This window comes from Suncus etruscus, chromosome 3, assembly GCF_024139225.1.
Source record: "Suncus etruscus isolate mSunEtr1 chromosome 3, mSunEtr1.pri.cur, whole genome shotgun sequence".
Lineage (NCBI taxonomy): Eukaryota > Metazoa > Chordata > Mammalia > Eulipotyphla > Soricidae > Suncus > Suncus etruscus.
Genome location: NC_064850.1, coordinates 164,886,997 through 164,912,161, shown reverse-complemented (window position 1 = coordinate 164,912,161; position 25,165 = coordinate 164,886,997). Strand labels below are relative to the sequence as shown.

Sequence of the window (25,165 nt, the reverse complement as noted above, 5' to 3'; positions counted from 1 at the left end):
CTCTGGAACCATAAGGGTGTGATTACTTGAAAACCAAATCCAAGTGCCACAACCAACTGTGCAACCACCAGAAAGCACAACAGGCAAGGTTTTGAGTATTGTGTCCAAGTGTGCAATTATAATCAAAACAAAGAAAAGTGACAAAAATAAAAGATCCTCTACCAACTCCTCCCACCTATAACTTTTCCCTTTAGTGACCACTAAAGTTTGTAGTAAGTCTAGGACTTGGATTTTATTTTTATCACTTCATGAGCTTTAGTTATCTATATTTCCATGTGAATAAAACTATACAGAAGCTGTTTTTTACTTCCTTGGTTACGTCATTTAACATACTCAATCACATTCACATTTCACCCACCTTGTCTCACATGTCTCTTTTACCCTTTCTGGTTCACTTGTGTTTTGTTTTGGGGCCACACTTGGTAGTACTCAGGGCTTACTCCTGGCTCTGACCTCAGGGATCACTCCCAAAAGGCTGAGGTGAGGGGTGAGAGGGACGATCAGTGCCAAGGATCCTAGAGTCTCTTGCAAGCAAGACAAGCAGCTTACTCTAGACCATCTATTGGGCACTAAGCTATTATTTTTAAAACTACTTTAAATTTATTGAGGTTGTACTGGTTTAGAGGCGTATAAATATAGGTGCATTTATATTTATATTTATATATAATATACATAATATTTATATTTATATATAATGTAGAGGTTACAATGATACCATCAAAGTGTCAATAATTCTCCACCAATGTACGACTTCCCTTCTACTCTAGTTTCCTTGGATAAATTCAGTCCTACTATTAATAGCGTAAGGGCTTGTTTTCAGCAAACACTATCTAATCTTTTGTTGTGTTTCTTCATATACTACCTATTTGTGAGAACACCCAGTATTTGTCTCTTCTGACTCATTCAAGTTTCATTCATATTGTAGCAAAATGCAAGACTTTATCTTTTCTAATAGATGAGCAGTACTCCATTGTAAGTATATAGCCTAACTTATTTATTCATTAATTTATTGTTGACCTTTGGTGAATTTCAGATATAGGTTACTGTAAACAAATGCTGCAAAACACTGTGAGGGCATTGGTGGTGGGAATGTTGTAGTAGTGAAGGAGGGTGTCTGTTTATGACTGAAACCCAACAACAATCATGCTTATAATCATGGTGCTTAAAGATTTTTAATGGGGCCGGTGAGGTAGAGCTAGAAGTAAGGTGTCTGCCTTGCAAGCGCTAGCCAAGGAAGGACAGTTGTTCGATCCCCCGGCATCCCATATGTCCCCCCCAAGCCAGGGTCGATTTCTGATTGCTTAGCCAGGAGTAACCCCTGAACATCAAACGGGTGTGGCCCCCCAAAAAAACAAACAAAAATAATTTTTATTTAAAAAATAAAAGAATATGTTAATCTCTGCTCTTTATTCTTTTTGTTTGTTTCTCGGCCACACCTGGTGGTGCTCAGTGGTTACTCCTGATTCTGTGCTCAAAACTCGCTCCTTCAGGCTTGGGGGACCATATGGGATACCAGAAATAAAACCAGATTAAGTCCTGGGTTGGCAGCGTGCAAGGCAAACACCCTCCCGCTGTGTCTGGCCCCTGCTCTTTATCCATCTTTTTTTCTTTGTTTGTTTTTTGGGAGGCCACACCCGGCGGTGCTCAGGGGTTACTCCTGGCTGTCTGCTCAGAAATAGCTCCTGGTAGGCACAGGGACCATATGGGACACCGGGATTCGAACCAACCACCTTAGGTCCTGGATCAGCTGCTTGCAAGGCAAACACTGCTGTGCTATCTCTTTTTTTTTTTTTTTTTGCTTTTTATTCTTTCTTGAGCTGAATGATTCTATCTCCTATTGAATTTAAGTTGAAAAGTTGAAGATATTTGAATCTATTAGGAAAGGCATATTTTAAAAAATAAAGTAAATTGAAGTGCCACAGAGATGGCTCAAGGACTGAGATGCATGTCTTGAATGTAGAGGTCCTAAAAGGTCCAAAGAACCTCTGATCCAAAAACAGCTAGTATGGTCCCTCTAAAACATAAAAATTATGGAAGAGAGTAATAAATATATATGTATATCAGAACACAAGAATTAAAAAAATAAAATAAGTTGTATGGAAAATAAGGTAAGCTTTATAACGTGACTGTGGGTGACCGCGCACCCCACATAATCAAAGGAACTCTGAATGAATTTTCCACCGCCTGCCTGATTCAAGCCACAAAAGTTTGCATAGCCCCAGCCAACAGGAAACTCTGCAAATAAATTTAGTTCAGCACACAGAATCTGGCTTAACCAGATTCCTTAACCTTTCCATGGAATCTGTTTTTGTATCTGCTCTCAAGCATATAGTTATAAATATGTTTTTGTAAAGTTTAAATTATGATCCTTATTGCTTGCACAAAAGAAAGATTTAAATGGAAAATAGGCTAAACAAAAAATTGTATTTGCGTAAATATCATTTAGCTATTTGTTTAAAAATTTGCTTCCCCTCCCCTCATCCTGCCAGGTTCCTTCTTATCCTTCCCGCCATCAAAATGTGCTCCCATTGGTTAAAATTGTTGTACTTGTACAAATCTGATTGGTTTATGTTTCAATCCTATGTTACTACTCCTCCCACTGGAGCAGGGCATAAAAACCCTGCTCTCCCCTCAATAAAGCCTCTCGACTGGCATACGTCACCCTGAGCGTTTTACTAACTTCTGCAGCTTAATTTTTTAGGTGTTCACAAAAGAGCTTAACACTCGCGAATTATTTGTAGTTGCCTTCTGCCTTCTGTCCTGGTTGAGAGAAAGCTGCTGGCCGGAATTCTCTCCCGGTAAAGGGCAGGGGCTGAGGCAATTACATGTGACATCTGTGGACTTTCAAATATCTCATAGTTAAAATTTTATCTTAGGGGCCAGAGTGGTGGTGTAGCCGTAGGGCGTTTGCCTTGCAAGCAGCTCACATAAAACGAACTGTGGTTTGATTCCCTGACATTCCATATGTTCCCCCAAACCAGGAGCAATTTCTAAGCGCATAGTCAGGAGAAACCCCTGAGCGTCACTGGGTGTGGTCCAAAAAACAAAGAAAAATAAATGTTATCTTAGAGAGACCAAAGTAATTAAGGCTTGCTTTGCATGTGGCCAACCTGGGTTCAATCCCCAGCATCCCATATGGCCCCCAAGCACCACCAGGAGTAATTTCTGAGTGCATAATCAGGTATAATCCTGAGCATCACCACATGTGCCCCCACCAAAAAAACGTGGCCTCAGCATAATTCTGAGTAGTCCAGCAAAGCCATAGATATTCCATTCATGTGATACAGTGCATCTCTCCAGCAGCCATGCATAAGGAAAATGCGATGGGAGAATTAACCTGTTTTAGGAGTTAAGATCTAGCCAGACCAAGAGAAGACTGAGAGTGAACTCACCCAAAAAATATTATTTAAATTTTAGAACTTAGACTAGAACATTTAAACATAAATTTTGGTTTACTGGAATCAAAGTACACTGAAGTTTAGAAAATAACTTTCTACCTGTAACAATAAGTTAAAATGTTCCTATCTTTGGTGGTCGGGCAGGGAGATAGATAGTTCAAAGGGCTACCGACCATGCATGCTTTCATGTAGAAAGCCTGGGCTGGATCCCCAAAGCTACATGGTCCTCCAAGCACTGTTAGTAGTGACTCCAGAACAACAGGTTGGAGAAGTCCAAAAGCAAACAAAGTTTTCCATATCTCTTCTTAAAACTTATTACATGTCCATTATAAATAACATACATCCCAAATTCACTACTGGAAAAACATGAGTCAGAAAAATCAAGTCTAATTCTCATGCTGTACTACACTGTACACTTACTTATAACAAGAAAGTAACAATTAGTTTTTTAAAAGACCAGAATAGATCTAAAAGAAGAATGACCTACTACTTTTACAAAGTGAAATTAACAATGCTACATTTCTATTTCTCTTCTAAAAAATATCAAGCAGGAACAACAAGCTGTCCTCTGAAAAAAATTAGAGTTTCTGAGCCTAAAAATGAACCCTGTCCTAAAATAAATTAGTGTGCTTGTGTTCACTGGGGAAGCATGCATTATATGACAATAGAGGAATTGGATATAAAATAGTTGATTTTTTCTTTTCCTTTGTTTTCTTTTTTTGGTTTTTCGGCCACACCCGTTTGATGCTCAGGGGTTACTCCTGGCTAAGTGCTCAGAAATCGCCCCTGGCTTGGGGGGCCATATGGGACGCCAGGGGGATCGAACCAAGGTCCTTCCTTGGCTAGTGCTTGCAAGGCAGACACCTTACCTCTAACGCCACCTCACTGGCCCCAGTATAGTTGCTTTTTAAAAAAGGTTTCTTGGAATATGGCTCATATACATCAAAAGCTGCAATTGTGGCAAAGATCAATTTAAGACTTTTTTTCTCTCCTAAGACTAAACTATCTTATAGTCTGTGTACTAGGCTGTAATAGTCCTCTTGAAAAAGTCTCTGTGGGGGCCGGAGAGATAGCATGGAGGTAAGGCATTTGCCTTTCATGCAGGAGGTCATCAGTTCGATTCCCGGCATCCCATATAGTCCCCCGTGCCTGCCAGGAGCAATTTCTGAGCCTGGAGCCAGGAATAACCCCTGAGCACTGCCGGGTGTGACCCAAAACGCCACCCCCCCCCCCAAAAAAAAAGAAAAGAAAAAGTCTCTGTGGTGAAAAATACATTAAGAACTGACATCATTTTTCAGCACAAATTACATACAATATTTTGTAAAGTCACTCATTTTTCAAGTTCCCATAAATGACACTTTCCCATTTATGTAAACAATTCATTAATTTTACTATAAGACTTTCTAAGGTCACCCAATTCAGCAGTCTTGAACAATACACAAAATCTGTCTATCCTAATACCATAAAGATCAATCAATATTCCTCATATCCTTCTGTAAGTGAAAATCAATGCCAGACACCTCAGGAAAACCCCATCCATCTATTAGTTAATGCATACAGATCAAGTCATCTCTTAACACTTTTTCTACAAACTAAATGACTCATAATATTCTTAATTAGGGGTCCACAAGCCACATGTGGCCCACCAGGTGTTTTTGCTGCTACTCCTGTCCTGCTTATTGGTTGACTACTTCTGGGCTACAGTGCACAAGTGTGGAATGTGTGCTGCACTCTACAACTCCCCTCCTTCCCTCTGTTTCTCAATTCCTCCTCTCCGTCTCAGGCAGGGGTTCTCAAACTTGGCTCACCAAAAGCAGGCCAAAAGTTCCCACTGAAATCCTGGCAAGTTTGTTGATTTAACTTTACTTGCTCTTCATATTAAATATTGTATTTGTATTTATATTCAAAATAAGACATGTGCAATATGCATAGGAATTTCTTTGTAGTTGTTTTTTTAACTATAGTTAAGCTCTCTGTCTGAGGGACAGTGAGCTGGCACCCTTTTTAAAGAGTTCGAGAACCCCTGCTCTTAATCTATCGTTGGAGTACCTATTTTTAATTAGCCTGAATATGTACTTTTCTTTTTGTATTTTTGGGGGCTACCTTTGGCAGTGCACAGGACTTACTCCAGGATCTACACTCAAAGATCACTCCTGGAAGGCTCAGGAATCAAAGAAGGTGCCAGGGATAGAACTAGGGTCAGCCACATGCAAGGCAAAGGCCCTACCCATTGTATCACTTTAGCACTATATCTCTAATTTCTACTAAATAATTTCCTGAGTAAAGATAATTTTCAAAACTTCAGCAATTTTAAAAATATTTAATACATCTTTCATTATTCTCTTTATATCCAAAAATTTGTTTTTTAAAATTCATATCAGACAAGGGAAACATAACACAAATAAATACTTTTTAATAGTATTTTACATCCGATGAATTGAAAAGCATTTATAAATATACAGAATGTACTTAATAATAAACAAGAATTATATATAAATATCCTTTACTCAAGGAAAGTAAATTCTCTTTGTCTTATAAAATGGAATTTGAGGAATTAAGAGCATCCAGGATACTCCTTATATGGTAAATACTCTCTACAATTGAGGAATAGCAACAGAGATGAACAATTTGTTTTATACAAGTTGCCTGGGGGGAAAACAATCAGAAGAGTAGAAGTCAAGTTTATTCCTGTCAGTCAGAAGCTACAATTATAGGGTCAGGGAATAGCTTGGTGTCAGAGGTTGTCCCCACCCTAAGCATTGCCAGGTGTAGCTCTTATGTTTCCAAGCACTGCTAGTCCTGGGCCATACTGGATCCCATGCATCCCATGATGGTCCCATGCATCAGTAGGACAAGCATTTAGCCAGCAGGCCAGTTCGATCATTGGCAAGATTGATCCCAACAAACAGAGCACTGCTTGGAGACACCCCTCCCTCAAATATAGTTACAAGTATAAACATTTTCCCCAAATACTTAAAAACAAAACAAGATCAACTATAATGTTAGCCATAACATAAACCTCAAAATAATTCTAAAATTTGTTCTCTAAATATAAATGAAACGAACTAGTAATTACTGACTGAAAGATAAGAAGAAAATCTCCAAAATACCTGGAAATTATACTATATTAAATAATCCACCATAAAAAAAGTTTCAAAGAAAAAATTTATATACATAGAGATGAATGAAAATTAAAATAAATATGTGGGATATATCTTAAAACTAGAAATGAGAGGGTTATATACAAGACTAAGTGCTTACATTAAAAGAGGGGTGGTCTCTAAGCTCCTAGTTAGAAAAAAAGAGCACAATAAATTCAAAGCAACAAAAAGAAAGGACATAACAAAGATTAAAGCAAAAATCAATGAAGTTGAAATTAGAAAAAAAGAGGGAAAAATCAATGTTTATAAAAAGTAGGTTCTTAAAAAAGAATCAATAAAATCGATAAAGTAGCAAGACTAACAAAGATAAAAAATAAAGAAGCTACAAATCACTCATGTCACAAATGAAGTACCCCAAATCCTATGGTCATTAAAAGGATAAGAGAATAATCAACAACTTTATGTGCATGTTACAATTTAGAAGAAATAGAACAATTTTCAAAAACCAAAAGCTTCTATATCTCAAATAAGATGAAATTAAAATTTTTCAACAAAAATTTCAACCATCAAATAAGTTGAGTTTGTAATTAAAAGCACTTTATAAATAAACTTCCAATGACTTCACTGCATAATTGTATCAAATAATTTTAAGTAATCAACAAAACAGGATTGGGTGGGGAGAAGGAAGATTTGGCACATTGGTGATGGGAATGGTGCACTGGTGAAGGGGGATGTTCTTTACCCAACCACAATCATGTTTGTAATCAAGGTGTTTAAATAAAGATATTAATTAAAAAATAGGAGTAAATATTATTAAAATAATTTCATAATACAAATATTACCATAACATTAAAATTAGCATAAAATAGCAAAATATAAAAGTTTATAGCAAGACTTTCATAAACTCTGACATAAAAGTTTTAATAAGAATATTATAAAATAAAATGTAGCAATATATTAAATTATAACTAGCAAGATTCATTATAGGTGGCAAGGCAGGTTAAACATTCAAAGATAAACTAATATGGTAATTTGCCATATCAACAACTAAAGAAGAAAACATTCATATTAATAAATAAAAATTACAAAATTTAATGTGTAATCTATTTTTATAAGAATTTTAAGAACTCACAGAACACTTTATTTTAATAAGCTTTTGCAAAAAATCTATAGCTAATATAATCATAAAAGGAAGTATGCTTCTACATAAGGAAAATAGTAAATATATTCTTTCAACTTTTATGCAGAAGGCAAAATAAATAAATAGAAAGTATAAATATCATAAAGTAATAAAATTGGCTCTATTTGCAAATAACATGATTATCACTGTCCCAAATAGTCAATAATAAAACTTTTAGAATAAGTAAATTCAGTAAGGATGCAGGAATCAAGATAAACTACAAGTTCTAGTCATATTTCTATACCCACTAATAAACAAAAACCAAAACTAAAATGATACAATTATTCCAGTAAACTCTAAATACATAAGCATTGCGAGAAAATCTGTATAAAATCTGTCTCCTGAAAATATCTTCAATAAAGAAATCAAATAAAAGACATATACAATAGTCATGAATAAGATGATTTGGAAATAAAATGACAGTAAAGATGTCAATTCTTACCAAAACTGACCTGTATTTTTAACATTATATCTACTAAAACACTAACAGATATGGCCAGAGCAATAGCAGGTAATGTGTTTGCCTTGCATACAGTCAACCAAGGTTCAATCCCTGGCATCTCATATTGTTCCCCAAGCATTGCCAGGAATAATTCCTGAGCCCAGAGTAAGGAGTAAGCCTTGATCATATCTGGGTGTAGCTTAAAACAAAAACAAAAATTATTTTTGTTTTTTTTTGGGTCACAACTCGTGGTGCTCAAAGGTCACTCCTGATTCGGTTCTCAGAAATTCACCTTGGCAGGCTTGAGGGACTATATGGGATGCCTGGAATGGAACCTGGGTCAGCTGCATGCAAGGCAAATGCCCTACTGTCGTGCTATGCTCCGGCCCCAAAACAAAAAGATTTAATTTGAAAAATAAAATACTAGCATATTCTTTTCTATGGACATAAACCTAAAATTATTAAGGAAAAGCATAGGACTAGAAAAGCTAAAAACAATTCTGAAAAAAAAAAAAAACAAGGTATAAGGAATCATTCTATTCAATATTAAGGCTTAAAATATTGGTGCACTTATTAAGCCAGATTGTATGAGGATAGACCCCAAAGTTATCTGGTCTAATGTCCATTTTTACACAAACAAAATGAGTTACTTCCTTCCTACTTCCCAACACATACATAATAGTATCCAATGCCACTGGATCATTCCAGTACCACCAGTGTCCTCTAGGAGCATTTCATGTCTTCCACCAAACACAAATCACGACAAAATCATCCACTTCAGGAAAAACTGGAATAGACAGCTGATCACAGAACAGAAAAGAAAAGAACTGAGAAAAGAAACATCTATAGTGCCCAATTGTTTGCTGATAGAAGCACAAAAATATTTCAACAAATGACACTGAAGCAATTGGACATCAATCTGTTGGCAAAAAAAAAAATATGGCCTTTAACTTAAATCTGACATCTTACATAAAGATTACCTCAAAATGATTTTGGACTTAAAATAAAAGTGCACTAGTGAAGGGTGGTATACATTCTATGACTGAAACTCAACTATGAATATTTCTGTAATCACAATATCCAATATAGCAATTAAAAAGAAAGGAAATCAGGCAGCTGGGAGCGGAACCATGCCAACTGTCAGGTAGAGGGGGAGGGGCGATTGACCCAGGCCAGACCGGACCTGCGTGGCTGGGACAGGTGTGTTTGGAGGTACACCACACTGTAGTCTGACAGGCAGAGGGGTGTGAGATATTTACCCAGACCCCGACCTCAGCCACACCTTCTGACAGGTAGAGGGAGAGGCGAAACCTTGCTGTGCTTGAGCAAGGCAGAGGGACCTATGCCTTCTGGCAAGTAAAGTGAGGGAGGAAACGAGGGTGGGGCTAAACCTCAGCTACCTCAGCCATCATACCCACCTAGAGCTGCACTCCAGAGAAGGGACCTAGCCCGGGGCCACAGGTGACAAAGGAGGGCTGAAATCTGAAGGCAGTACACTCCAAGCCAAACCACCAAATGCAAAGAAATATGGGTAAACTAAGGAAGACACTGACAACTGGGGATATGGAGAGAAATCCTAGCAAGCTTCCAAGTTCACCAAAGCGCAGGGGCCCAAGAGATGAGGACTTAAAAGCAGCAATGCAAGCCATGGCAAAAGAAATCAAGGAATCACTAGCCAGCGAGTTCAAGAAATCCATAATGAACAAATAAACCAACTCAAAGAAGAACTTTTGCAGAAGATAAGAGAATCTGAACAAATGGAATTAAAGGAAATAAAAATGTCTTAGCAAGCCATAATAGAATTACACAGAGAATCACATAGAAGAACTTGAAGAAAAACTATAAACCAAAAATGACAAATAAGCCAATAAGGAAATAAAAGGTAAAGCACTGGAAGAAAAAAATTAGGTATTTAATAAACAAAGACAAAAGAAATAATCTATGGATTGTAGGAATACCAGAGGGGAGGAAATAGGAAAAGGGGAAGAACAAGTGGCCAGGGAAATGTCAGAAAACTTTCCCAACCCCTGGAAAGAAGTTCCGGTGCAAATCCAGGAGGTGAAAAGAGTCCCTAATAAAATAGACCCTAATAAACCAATACCAAAGCAAATAGTAATCCAAATAGCAGCAAAAAAAAAAAAAAAAAAAAAAAAAAGGAAAAGAAAAAAATGAACTCCTTAAAGCAATAAGGGAAAAAAAAAACCTCAAGTACAAAGGAAGAAACGTAAGAATCAAACCATCTCTCATTTAAAACAATTCAAGCAAGAAGACAGTGGAATGACATATTTAAACGACTGAATGAAAGAAAATTCCAGCCTAGACTCCACTACCCGGAAAACCTCTCATTCATATGGGAGGGAGGACTAAAAACATCCTCAGACAAAAAAGAACTTGCATTATTTGTGCAAACAAAACCAATTCTAAACACTCTACTCAGAGATGAATTACACAATCCAAACCCCCGATTGTAGCAACAACCACCCCACACAATACTGCACAACAGCCCTCTCTATCAATTATCTTCTTAAATGTCAATGAACTAAACTCTCCCATTAAAAGGCACATAGTAGAAAGTTGAATTAGGAAACAAAAACCAGATTTCTGCTGTCTGCAAGAAGCACGTCTACAAGTACAGGATAGACACAGGCTCAGAATAAAAGGATGGAAATCAATGATTTAAGCCAATAAAAGAAAAAGCTAGGATAGCCATTCTTATATCAGACAAAATTGCATTTAACCTCAAAAAAGTGATCGAGATAAAGAGGATCACTACTTACTGATCAGGGGAACACTAGACCAAGATGTACTAACTCTGGGGCCAGTTTATGCACCAAATGCAGGGCAAAATATGTAAGGCATTTACTCGCAAACCTGGAGAAACATATGGAAGAAAATGTGATAGTAGTAGTAGATCTCAATACTCCACTATCACCACTGGGCAGATCCACCAGAAAGAAAACTAGCAAAGAAATAAGAGCCCTAAAAGAGAAATTAGAAGAACTAGGGCTAATGGACTTATATAGGCCCCTCCATCCCCAGAAAACAGAAAACATTCTTCTCAAGTGCACATGGAACCTTCTCCAGAACAGATCATGCCTTAGGATATAAATCTAACTTGCATAAAATCACAAATATTAGGACTATCAGATCACCATGCAACAAAAATCAAGATTGACTGTAAAAAGAAGTATGGAAAAAATCCAACACCTGGAGATTAAAGAACATGCAGTTCAAATATAGCTGTATCAAACAGGAACTCAAGGAAGAAATAAAAAAAATTCCTTGAGACAAATGATAAGAGACAAATTGTCAAAATCTGTAGGACACAGCAAAAGCAGTAATTAGGGGGAAACTCATAGCAATACAGACCTATGTGAGGAATGAGGGAAACAACAAAATCAACAATCTAAAGAAACACCTTAAGGAGCTTGATAAACAACAGCAAAGAACCCAAACACAACCAGAAGACAAAAAATAATAAAAACCAGAGCAGAAATAAACAACATATAAACTAAGAAAACAATACAAAATATCAATGAGACCAGGAGTTGGGTTTTTGAAAGAATAAACAAGATAGACAAATCACTGGCAAAACTAAAAAAAAAAAAAAAAAGAGGGGAAACACCCAAATAAATAGGATCACAAATGAAAAGGGAGAGATTACAACAGAACCCCACGAAATCCAACACATCATGAGGACTTATTATGAACAACTTTACTCAGTCAGGTTAAAGAACCCAGAAAAACCGACAGATTTTTGGAAAAATATCATATTCCAAGACTGGATAAGGAGGATATAGAAAGCCTAAACAGGCCAATCACATCCAAGGAAATTGAATCAGTAATTGAGCAATTCCCCAAGAACAAAAGTCCAGGTCCAAATGGTTTTACAGGTCAATTCTAGGGGGCCGGAGAGATAGCATGGAGGTAAGGCGTTTGCCTTTCTCGCAGAAGGTATTGGTTCGAATCCCCGGCATCCTATATGGGTCCCTGAACCTGCCAGGAGCAATTGGAGCCAGGAGTAACCCCTGAGTGCTGCCGGGTATGACCCAAAACCAAAAACAGGTGAATTCTATCAAAAATTCTGAGAATTATTACCACTGATCCACAGGCTCTTCCAAAACATTGAAAAGACAGGACTCCTTCTTAATTCCTTTTATGAAGCTAATATCACACTCATTCCCAAAGACGCCAAAGACACCACCAAGAAAGAAAACTACAGACCAATCTCAATAATGAACATAGATGCAAAAATCCTCAACAAAATCTTAGCAAAGTAAATCCAGCACAATATCAAAAAGATTATACATCATACCCAAGTGGGTTTCATCCCAGAGATGCAAGGATCGTTCAACATACTTAAATCAATAACATCATATACCACACCAACAAGAAAGACAAAAATCACATCATTATATCAATTGATGCAGAGAAGGCATTTGACAAAATCCAACACCCATTCATGATGAAAACACTCAGAAAAAATGGGACTGGAAGGAATCTTCCTCAAAATAGTTACAGCTATCTATAAAAAGCCCACAGCCAACATTATCCTTAATGGCGAAAAACTGAAAGTATTTCCACTAAGGTCAGGAACGAGGCAGGTCTGTCCATTCTCTCCACTCTTATTCAATATAGTTTTAGAAGTCCTAGCAAGAGCAATCAGGGAGAAGGGAATCAAAGGAATCCAAATATGGATAGAGGAACTCAAACTCTTTTTGCAGATGATTTGATGATATACATCAAAAATCCTAAAGAGTACACAGTAAAATTCCTAGAAACAATTAACCAGTATAGCAAAGTGGCCAGCTACAAAGTCAATACACAAAAGACAATAGCGTTCCTCTATACAAATAACTAATCTAGCTGCCCGATGCAGAGAAATGAAGAGGCTGAGGTCCCAGCAAATGCTTTGAAAAGTGCTTTAATACTGACCATTCGGAATGGCCAGGGTCGATGTGCCCCCAGAATAGAACGGGGACAAAAAGACCTCGTGGTTTCCTAGTTTCTCCCTTATATAGGATGGGAAGTGGGAGGGGAAGGAGAGTCCTTGAGGGCTGGACTTCCGCTATGCTAACACGAATCATTGGTGAGGTAGGGGTAAAGTTGGGGCCGAGGTAGTGATGACTTCCTTAAGGGTGGGGCCAAAGTAGTGATGACTTCCCTAAGGGCGGGGCCAAGGTAGTGATGACTTCCCTTTTCAAGACAACCCCATTAAAAATAGTTTCCAAAAATATCAAGTACCTAGGAATGAACCTTATGAGGGAAGTGAAGGACCTTATACCATGAAAACTTCAAAAGACTTCAGAAAGAAATTTAAGAGGACCTAAGGAAATGGAAGAACATTCCATGTTCATGGGTAGGTAGAAACAACATTGTCAAAATGACGATCTTACCTAAACTTCTATATAGATTCAATGCAATCCCTATCCAAATTCAGACATCATTTCTTTTTTAAGGACTTAGAACAATCAATTATAAAATTCATCTGGAACCATAAAAGACCCAGGTTAGCCAAATACATACTGAAAAACAAGAAGCTGGGTGGCATTTCTTTACCAAACCTGAAGCTTTACTATAAAGCCACGGTGATCAAAACAACATGGTACTAAGAACAGAATCTCAGACCAGTGGATTAGTGTCAGAGACAGCCAGAGACCAAACCCTGATAGGAAATTCAGCAGCACAAACCAGTCTGTGTGGCAAGAGTACATAACCTAAGGCATTGACTAGCCTCAGAGCCCTAAGAAATATCACAGTTTCCTATCAGGCATACATTCCAGGAAGCTTGAGACATCTTTGAAGCTTTACTATCTTAAGGTGAATATTGGTTCCTGTGTAAAGATAACATGTAAAGTTTAATTACAGGATGCACCCTGTAGAAACTGCCTGTAATTCTGGCTGTTCCATTTTGCTTCCTCTCCACCCCCTGTTTTAATCATGCTTAAAAGAGCCTGTACCCTTCAATAAAGCGAGACCTTGATAAGATACTTTACTTGGTCTCTGTCTCTTCTCCACCCCCCCCATTCTTTTTACAGGCCGGAACCCCTCTATACACCCATGGAATAACGGAGTCCTGCAGGACAGGACAGATTAGAGCAGAATATCCAGAGATAAACCCCCAAATATACAGTCAACTAATATTTGACAAAAGAGCCAAGAACTTGAAATGAAACATAGACAGTCTCTTGGGGTCCAGACAGATAGCTTGGAGGTAAGGTTTGCCTTGCATGCAGAAGGACGGTGGTTCGAATCCCGGCATCCCATATGGTCCCCCGAGCCTGCCAGGAGCGATGTCTGAGTGTAGAGCCAGGAGTGACCCCTAAGCGTTGCTGGTTGTGACCAAAAAAAATAAATAAATAAATAAATAAAAGACAGTCACTTCAACAAACGGTGTTGAAACAACTGGATAACCACCAGTAGGAAATTAAAGACTTGGGGCCGGAGAGATAGCATGGAGATAAGGCATTTGCCTGGCATGCAGAAGGTCGATGGTTCGAATCCCGGCATCCCATATGGTCCTTCAAGCCTGCCAGGAATGATTTCTGAGCATAGAGCCAGGAGTAACCCCTGAGTGCTATCTGGTGTGACCCAAAAACCAAAAACCAAAAAAAAAAAAAAAAGAAAAAAGAAAAAGAGGGGCCGGGCGGTGGCACTGGAGGTAAGGTGCCTGCCTTGCCTGCGCTAGCCTAGGATGGACCGCAGTTCGATCCCCCAGCGTCCCATATGGTCCCCCAAGAAGCCAGGAGCAACTTCTGAGCACATAACCAGGAGTAACCCCTGAGCGTCACAGGGTGTGGCCCAAAAAAAACCAAAAAAAAAAAAAAAAAGAAAAAGAAATTAAAGACTGATCCATACCTCACACCTTAAAAGTCAACTCAAAATGGATTAAAGACCGTGAAATCAGACTCAAATCTATAAAGTTTATTGGGGAAAAAATAGGCAGACCTATATATCAAAAAAGTCTTTGAGGCTAGAATGCCAATGGCAAGAACATTAGCATCAAACCTAAAAAATGGGACTACATCAAACTAAAAGGTTTCTGCATGGCAAAAGAAACCCTAGTTAATACTAGAAGACAGTTAATGAAATAGGGAAACATTTTTGCATTCAACACATCAGATAAAGGGCTGATTTCTAGGATATACAAAGCACTCAGAAAGCTGAGCTCCAATTAATCTAATAAAGCCAATGAAAAATAGGGAGAAGAAATGAATAGACATTTTTCCGAGGAAGACCCAAAGATGGCCAGCAGACATGAAAACATGCTCACGTTCACTCATCATTAGGGAAATCTAAATCAAGAAAACAATGAGGTACCATCTTACACCAGAGAGGATGGCTCACATCAAAAATAATGGGACCAATTTCTGTTGGCAGGGATGTGGTAAGAAAGGAACTCTCATCCACTGCTAGTGGGAATGCTGCCTGGTCCAACCCCAATGGAAAACAGTGTGGAGAGTGCTCAGTAAACTCAGAATTGAGCTGCCAGATGACCCAGCAATTGCTCTCCTGGGTATCTATCCCCAAGTCGCAAGGACATTCATCTCTAATTATGTGTGCACTCCACTATTGATTACAGCACTCAGTAGAATAGGCAAGATTTGAAACCAACCTTGGTGCCCAACAACAGATGAGTGGATCATGAAGATGTGGTATTTACACAATGGAATACTACATTGAAGTTAGAAATGATACAATCATGAATTTTGCAGGAACATGGATGGATCTACAAAATATTATGTTAACTGAATTAAGCCAGAAGATAAAGGATAAATACAGAATGATAGCACTTTTCTGAGGTACTTAGAATATACACCATATATACATATAATACTCCAAGAACAAATACAATGGTCTAATAGGGTAGAAACTCCAAGCACTTTAGTTGTCACCATTTACTAGGGAGAAGTGTTCAAAAACAAATGGAAGAGGAACAACACAAAGCCTCGACGATCCATTATACCATAAAGAAACAAGCAACAACAGAAGCAACAGTTTAGTGAACAGGTATGTAATCAGCCTTTTACTACAAAGGCCTATAATAATGTCTTAGGGAGCTCATATACAGATACTGATGAAAATTATGATTGGAAGCCAGAGACTCCAGCGGCAGCATTTCCTAAGAATATGTTTTAGTGCCTTAATCTTACTAAGTATAAAATAACCTCCCAGCTACTTTGATATGTAAGATGTAGCGGACAATACTACATAGAGTAGCCTCCCACATAGGTAGGCCTCATTAACACATTATTTAGTACTTGAGACATGAAACCTATATGTCTCCTAAATTGCTCCAGCCATTATCTACCTCTGAAACCTTCATTTAGCAAGGCCCAATCCCATCACTGACGAAATGCCTAGAAACTGGGAAAACCTCCCAACTCTGATGCGCCAACCCAATCTCTTTTATTTGATTTATTACATTTTTCTAAATTTATTTTTACTATATTTACCTATTTTTCTGTTCTCCTCTCTCTTATCCTCTGCTCTCCCTCTCTTTCTTAAGCTATACCAAAGCTAATTATTTATCTTAATTTAACCAGCCCTTAAAAGCTCAGACCCATCCTATTAAGGTCAGACCTCTAACAACACTTTAAGAATAGGTCACTAATGTATGTCTTTAAGTGGGCATGAGTACATAGAAAGAGGACTCCTCTATGAGAGCCAAACCTAAATTGTAAAAAAATCCATGCCTATAGTATATATTATAGTCCCTCCTATATACAAATCCTCCTCCCCACCTTCAGAAATCCTACTATCCCTTCACCTCCAAGCCCAACCTGATATCCTGCCTTACTAACACTCTTTACCCTCAGTTCTTAACCATTAGGTATCAAGACTGACCTCCTGCCCCAATAAGCCATCACTTAGCTCCCAAGCAAAGGAACAACCCCAGATCTTGTCCCTTGGCAAGAAACTATAACCAATATTCCTGCTGACTCATGCTCTGTGGCCCTCCTTCTCACCCCCCCTAAATGTGGACTGTTGCTTGATAACCACATTCAATTCCAGAACGACCCTTAGTGCAAGAACTCTACTCAAGTCCTTTATGCCACAAATCATTTCTGAAATTTAACAAGACCAGGGTGTGTGATGAAAATGTGCCCTGGATTCCACCCCCCACAAGAATATCTCAAAAGACAATGGGGAAGCCTATATTTCCTTTATAAATTTAAGACATCTATCTATCTATCTAAAGAAAAAAATAATAAAAATGAGTTAAAGTAATTAAGGAAACAAAGTGATGCAGGAGACCACCTTACATTTGGGGATAAACAGGTTAAGAAGAAGTGTTACAGAGATTTTAAACTTATTCTTGCTTTCTTTTCTTCCTTAACTTCATCTGTATTGGTTCTGCTTGGTAGAAAAACCTACAAGAAAAGCCATGCCCAGGATTAAAGCTCAAGTCAAAACCAGGGCACAGACATGATGGAGCCTGACACTCTCACACCCAAATGCACCAGAAATATAATATAGTGCCATTTCTTTTTGCACAGGCACACTAAATATAGAGAAACAAGCTCTTATCTACTCGGGATAAGAACTCATACATTCTACACTACAGGGGCACCTCCCATCTTGAACATATATCATGTGGTCCCAACTTAGAATCCTTGTGATTAAACAGTGACCATCCAACCCTGAACCCTAAATCTCAGACATAGAACTGACACAGTTCTCCGCAACAGCACCAGGAACCAAAACCCCTCTGGGACATTATTAATACTCCTCTGACACCAACAAGTGCCAGTTTTGATATGACATCCTGACAATGAGGAAACGGCAACAACTTGGTCTAAGAGCAGACTGTCTTACCTCACCACCTAACGATAAGATGAAATGAGAAGACACGTCATCCTTTGATCTGTGCAAAAGCCAAAATCACTAACTTCAGAAGACTAACTGTGACAACCATGACTCAGTAGAACCAATCCCAGGACAAATAAAAAATATCCTAGTCTAGGCCTACGACCTGTACAACAACCAAGATCTCTAATTCCAGAGACCTGACTGAGACAACTGCAACTGAGCAGATCTTCTGAAAACATGATGAAAGAATCTATCCTAGGCTTCGACTTAGGACTGTTGCAAAAACCTAGACCATCAACTACGGAAGACTGATTAAAACAACAGTGATGGAACAGAACTTCTTGAACTGTAAAGAAAGACCCCATCCTAGGCTCCATCCTATGACCTATGCAAATACCAAATCTCTAGTTACAGAGGCCTGGTTTTATTATCCACGGCTGAGCGGAAAGTTTCCAGACATCCCTAAAGGACCTAGGGGAGAGAATAAGAGCATGTATGGAGCCTGTAGTTGTTCCCATGACAGTATACTTCAAGGGCAGAGAAACCCTGTATCTCTTACGCCAAGGGAATTCCCTTTCTAATCTCCCCAAAATTTACTATGCCTATGCAAAAAAAAAAAAAAAAAAGCACAAATTAATTTTTTTTGTTATTATTGTTGTTGCTTGTTTTAAGGTTTTTTGGTTCGTTGTTTTTTTTTTGTGTTTTGTTTTGTTTTTGTCTCAGGCCATGGTTATTGTTTGGTTGTTGTCTTTATTGCTGTGGTGCTTATTGTTGTGGTGCTTTGTTGGAGGCTGTTAGAGCTAGAGAGCAAAATGGAGTCTCTGATGCCTGAGAAACCAAAGGCCTGTGTACCTGACAGGCTGCTACTGTGGCATTTACCCCCTGGACCTAAAAGAAATGTTAACCAAACAAGTCACAAGATGCTCCAGTAAACCACCCGAGTTGCTAAGATAAGATCACATCCTGTTAAGCTACCATTGTAAAAGAACGTCTGTGCGATATAAGTCTATGCGATGTAAGGGTATGTTGTAAAACTGGAAAGTGCATCCTGTACGACCCCCCTACTTTTCTATACCATGGAAAAGTACTGAAAGCTACTTCCTTATGCTGTAGAACTATATATAAGCTTGTCTTGCCTTCATAAATTCAGCTCTTGATCAGCCAGCTTGACTTGAGCTCATTTCTTTCTCAGCCTCTTTCCTCCTTTTTAGGTCAGATCCCGCTCGTGACCCACGAATTACTTCGTGATCCTCAGTCCACCCTGCGGGTCCTAGGGGGTCGCAGTGCTTTTCATGTTTTTTTGTTTGTTTGATTCTTTTTATATTTTTTCTTCCTTTTCCCCTTTCTTCTCTCTCTCTCCTCTCTCTCTCTCTCTCTCTCTCTCTCTCTCTCTCTCTCTCTCTCTCTCTCTCTCTCTCTCTCTCTCTCTCTCTCTCTCTCTCTCTCTCTCTCTCTCTCTCTCTCTCTCTCTCTCTCTCTCTCTCTCTCTCTCTCTCTCTCTCTCTCTCTCTCTCTCTCTCTCTCTCTCTCTCTTTCTTTCTTTTTGGTTTTTGGGCCACACCCAGCAATGCTCAGGGATTACTCCTGGCTGTCTGCTCAGAAATAGCTCCTGGCAGGCACGGAGTACACACCGGGATTCGAACCAACCACCTTTGGTCCTGGATCGGCTGCTTGCAAGGCAAACGCCGCTGTGCTATCTCTCTGGGCCCTCCCTTTCTACTCTTAAATTGATATTTATAGCCTCTAGAAGGACTCCTGGACTCCTCCCCCCCCCTTTTTTTTTTTGCTTGTTTGATTTTTGACACCCCCCCTTTTTCTTTTTTTTCTTCTTTCCTTCTAACAGAACCATGTAACTTGAACCATCTTGTTCTGCCTCACAAATTGGAGGAGAAATAATGGAGGGTACCAAGACAAAACAGTTGTAAGAACATTAAGTAAAAATAAAAAATGATCAGACTTAAACACCAACTCCAAAGCCAACGACAACAGAATCGATACTCAATCTACAACAAGCTAGACACAGAGAGGGCCACTTATACTAGCAGTCCGGGGGGGGCAAAAGAGGGGGATATGAGATGCATAATGGAAACAGGGTGGAGGGAGGACAAAATTGGTGGTGGGAATGCCCCTAATTCAATGCCACTATGTACCTAAAATATTACTGTGAATGATTTGTAATCCACTTTGGTCAAAATTAAAATTATTAAAAAAATATATAACTCAAGTGCCCAACAAAAGGTAAGTGTGAAAAGAAAGGGTGGTATATATATGGATATATATATACACCTGCAAGGTACATGTGATGCTACCAGTGACTGGAGTATGAAGAATTATGTATTCTAATTTCCAACCTCAAGGAAACTTCAAGGAAACTTGGAGGGTGCTTTTGGAAGTATAAATTTAAAAAAAAAAGTAAACCAAATAGTCATCAGAATAAATTTAGCAAATTAAGCAAACCAAGAACACATCAATCCTATACATATATAGCTTGATAGTAAATACCATAATAATTGGGTCTTCAATAATAAATGAATATAACAATGATATCCTATAACAATGACCCTCAATCAAGAAATAATTCAGAATTTTGCTAAAACACAGATTATTAGAAACAACACATAAGTCTCATATATTTCCAGTATTCTATAAGCCTGGAAGCCGAAATAAAATTGATCAGTCAGGACAATACTAGCACATTAACATAAGGACTAATGATATATTCTCAATGTCATTAAAGATATGCACTTAGGATATCCTAAGTCATCTGAGAAGAACCTTTTTCTAATCAGTATTTTATTCAAAGCAACCCCAAACCTTCTGAGAAGAACATCTTCAAATACTAACAATAACAAATATTTTCCTAATACAAGACACATATTAAAATGAATGAAAATTCTACTTCGGGCATGTTGTACTTTAAATTCTCATACCATATTTCATAGTCTTCAAAATATCACTGATTGGGACTTGAAGGATAGCTCAAAAAGCTGACATGCACACTGCACATGAGAACCCCAGGTTAAGTCCTTGGTGCTGCATGGTTACCCCATCGCCAATACCATGAGCATCAAACTGCCAGAAGCCACCAAGCACTGCCAGGTGTGACCTCAAAACTAATATATAAGAATATATCATGCTATTATATACTGTATATAAATGCTTTTACTGACAAAGAAAGTATACATATAAAGTAGGTATATGTATCATACATATCATACAATAAATTGAAACAGTATACCCAAGTAGCTAAGAACTTCATTACCAAAATTCAAAATCTTTTAATTGAAGGCATCAAGAGTTATTGAGATGTTCTCTGCTAACGTGCCCTCAGGAGCTGTTATGGAAAATATGGAGATTCCTCAAAAAAAAAATGGAAATTGAGCTCCCATATGATCCAGCTATAACACTTCCAACGATATACCTTAGGAACACAAAAACACAATACAAAAATTCCTTCTGTGCACCTATATTCATTGCAGTGCTATTTACAATAGCCAAAATCTGCAAACAACCCAGATACCCAACAACAGATATGTAGCACATATACACAATGGAATAATATGCAGCCGTCAGGAAAAATGAAGTCATGAAAATTTCCTACACATAGATATCAACTATTACATTGAGTGAAATAAGTTAGAGGGAGAGAGATAGACACAGAATAGGCTCACTAATCTATGGGGTTTAAAAAAAAAAGACATTATTGTAATAATACACAGAGACAATAAAGATGAGGGCTGGAAGCACCAGCCCACAATATGAAGCTTTCCATAAAGAGTGGTGAGTGCAGTTAAAGAAATAACTACACTAACAACTATCATGACAATGGTAGTGAATGAGAAAAATAGAATGCCTGTTTCAAATTCAGGCAGGGCATGGGAAAGCAGAGAGAGGGGGACATTGGTGGTAAGAAGGTTGCACTGGAGAAGGGGGTGTTCTTTTTTTATAACTAAAACCCAACTACAAACATGTTTGTAATAATGATACTTAAATACAGATATTATTAAAATAAGTTATCAAAACAATGTGACAGACTATAATAAAATGCTCTTTTCTGTTCAGATACTAAAGTAAATCTAATATTAGTGGTTACTCCTATCTATAACACTATCCTATATCAACAGTTGAAATAAGTTTCAAAATTTTCTCTCTTCATAGATGACTACTTTAAATACTAACAGAAAATACTGGAGGGCCTGGAATGGTGTAGTTCAGCAAGCGGGGCATTTTCCTAGCATGCTGCCTGCCTGTGCTGGATCCAATTCTGGCATCTCATATGGTTCCCCTACCACGGGTCTCAAACTCCATTTACCTGGGGGCCACAGGAGGCAAAGTCGGGGTGATCTTTGAGTGCAAAGTCAGTAGTAAGCCTTGAACATTGGGGGGTGTGACCCAAACAACTAAAACAAAACAAAACAAAAAAAACATTCCTCTAGGGCAGGGTCACAAAATGTTGTACGGGCGTGAGTTTGAGACCCCTGCCCCTGCCGGGCCTAAGCACTGCTAGAGGTGATTCCTGAGTGTAGAGCCTGAAGTAACCCAGGAACACCTTTGGTTGTGGTACAAAAACAAAACAAAACAAAAATTAAAAAAAAATAAAGTACTGAAAAACCTTTGTAATACAGCAGGACAAAAATTTGGGAAATTGAGTACATAGGAAAATGTACACTGGAGAATGGTTTATTCTTGATTTATGTCCTTAATTATCAAGAGTTTTGCTTCTTTTGGTAGCACAAAATATAATTTTTCTAAATGCTCTGATCCCATAAAATCAATTATATCAAAACATATATATAATTTTCTATTTTAAAAACCTGTTTCTCATGCAATACTGGGTTTCCTTTCATTTCTTTCTTTTTTTTCAATCTCACCTGGCCAGTTCTTTAATTAAGTTTGCGATGCGTCTTTTGTCTTCAAGACATAAATCCTTCAGTGATGCACTCTTTATTCCTGCCCTGCAAAAACTCTACAAGGAGCAAACAAAAACATCATTTGGTCAACTTGTACTAAAAACGTTTTTAAGATCTCTGGAGAAACCTCTTAACAAAGCACAGGAAATAAAATATTTTAGTTACCTTTTATCTATTAGAATACTATTTATTTACCTGTTTCATTTAAGCATGCCATGGATATTTTTTAAAATATACTAAGGAAATGATTTCATTCAACAGGGACTGTTATAGTATTTACCAGAACAGCACATCAAAATAACTCAGGAGAAAACTTTCCTTCCATCAATACTAAAGAATATTAATATACAACTTTCTTTTGGTGAATGTCATAGAAACAAAGTCCTTTTAAAAGATACTAGAAACTTTTATAACATAATAGCTAGCAGATATAAAATCATATCATGCTAGCACCAGAGGTTTGAATTTCTATGTTTTTGATATTTTCTTAGGTTCATTTCAAAGGCTACTATCAGACAATAAAATACTAGTAATAGCTAGTACGAATACCACAGAATAATAATTTTCAAGTTGTTTAAGTCTATTTTATTTTTGTAACATGACTATTATATAGTTATTATTTCTATTTTATGGTGAGGAAACATATATTTGCTAACTTATACAATAAAGTAGCAGAATCTAGACTCAAGTAAAGGCTCCTATGTCCTGTACTATAAAAAGTTCTCCTAATAATGCACATTATTGAAAGCTATGAAATCCAGGAGTTACATGGTATCAAATGTAACATGCAAATCTTAGTGTAGATCTCACAGAAAAATTATCCTTAGCATTTGTGCGACCATAGAAAAGTAAGCTCCTTTAATAGAGGAAAGCAAGAAAAATCAAAGAACCTTAAAATGAATATTGAAGTTACTAATAGACAGAGATGGGAAAGAGGGTAGAGAAAAGTTAAGAAAAAAGAGATGGAATAAAAAATATGACTTTAGAGATGGTCCCTTTAAGATGTCTGAAAGATAATCATGCACAAAAATTTAAGCTAGGAGTTGAAAATGTGAGTCTGACTCAGAAAACAGATTGTGTTAGAGGTGACAGATATGGATGTTATTTTGTTTTCTGTTAAATTTACTAAAAATAATCTAAGAAAATAATTTTTGTTATTCTTTAAAATAGTACCAATGTTATTATTTTATACTTGCAGTGCTACTAAATTATACTCTTCACTAGAGTGCCAAGATCTCTCTAATACTATCCCAATGTCCCTTAATAGGGTATCTTCAGACTGCAGTTGTATTAACTATCTCTCAGAGTTGGTTTCCATTGGGGATTTATCTCACTTTCTTAGTTTCTCTATATTCCACAAATGCATGAGATTATCTGGTATTGGTCTTTTTCTTTCTGACTCATTTTTCTCTCAGTATGACTTCCAGCTCCATCAAATTTGCAGGAAACAACAAGATTTCATCTTTACTCACATCTGAGTAGTATTCCATTGTGTAAATGTCATGATTTCTTAATCCACTCAACTGAGCACCTGGGGTGTTTCCAGATATTGGCTATGTGAAAAATTCTGTAATGAACAGAGGTGTCATGTTCTTTTGAATTACTTACTGATTTGTTCTTGAATGGGATAAATATTTAGGAATGGAATTTCAGAAATCATATAGAACCTATTGTGTGAATTGTTTTAATAAGTATAAGATTTTTTTCAAAAAAAGTGGCATATGTAACATCCCAACAGCAATTAATAAAAATTCCTTTTTCTGCTACAGCCCTAACAGCATTTTACTAGTCCCAGACTGTTTGAAATAGACCAGTCTTACAGGTGTGACATGTGTCGTTTTGATTGCATTTCCCTGATAATCATGATTAACATTTTTTTGTCTGTTGGCCAATTTTGAGGAAATGCTTACTCATCTTCCCTTAATTTTATTTTTTTTTTTTGGATGGAACTGTTTATATTGTTAAGCTTTTAGTGCATTATATATGTTGGAAATATATCAGCTCTTTGATACCTAAATACTTTCTCCCACATTAGTGGGGAATTTTTTTTATTTTAGGTCCATTTCTAGCACAGTACAACTGTATAGTATGAGGTAATCCCATATGCTTATTTCTACTTTTTCTTTACTATAGGAATCTTATTATTGAAGAATACAAGATCTTAGAGAGTTCTGCTATGTTTTCCACAATGTATTTTACAGAAATAGGTTTGATTTCAAGGTCTTTCAACCATTGTGAATGCTACCTTATGCACACAATAAAATATAATTTAATTTTATTCTTTAGCATGTGACTATCCTATTTTCCTAATTATCATTTGT

The 25,165-nt window shown here is 37.4% G+C and overlaps 2 protein-coding genes across 4 annotated transcripts in view; one reads left to right on the top strand and one right to left on the bottom strand.

Moving 5' to 3' along the window:
• The window catches only part of RPRD1A (regulation of nuclear pre-mRNA domain containing 1A), a 1,137,547-nt gene that overhangs the window by 317,990 nt on the left and 794,392 nt on the right, over window positions 1-25,165 (top strand). The gene's annotated exons all lie outside the window — the stretch shown is intronic.
• Window positions 1-25,165, bottom strand: part of KIAA1328 (KIAA1328 ortholog) — a 327,696-nt gene that overhangs the window by 290,400 nt on the left and 12,131 nt on the right. For both annotated transcript variants that reach the window (XM_049769723.1, XM_049769724.1), the window contains exon 4: window positions 22,806-22,900. In XM_049769723.1, the coding sequence (XP_049625680.1) occupies window positions 22,806-22,900 (95 nt within the window). The remainder of the gene's footprint in view (window positions 1-22,805; window positions 22,901-25,165) is intronic.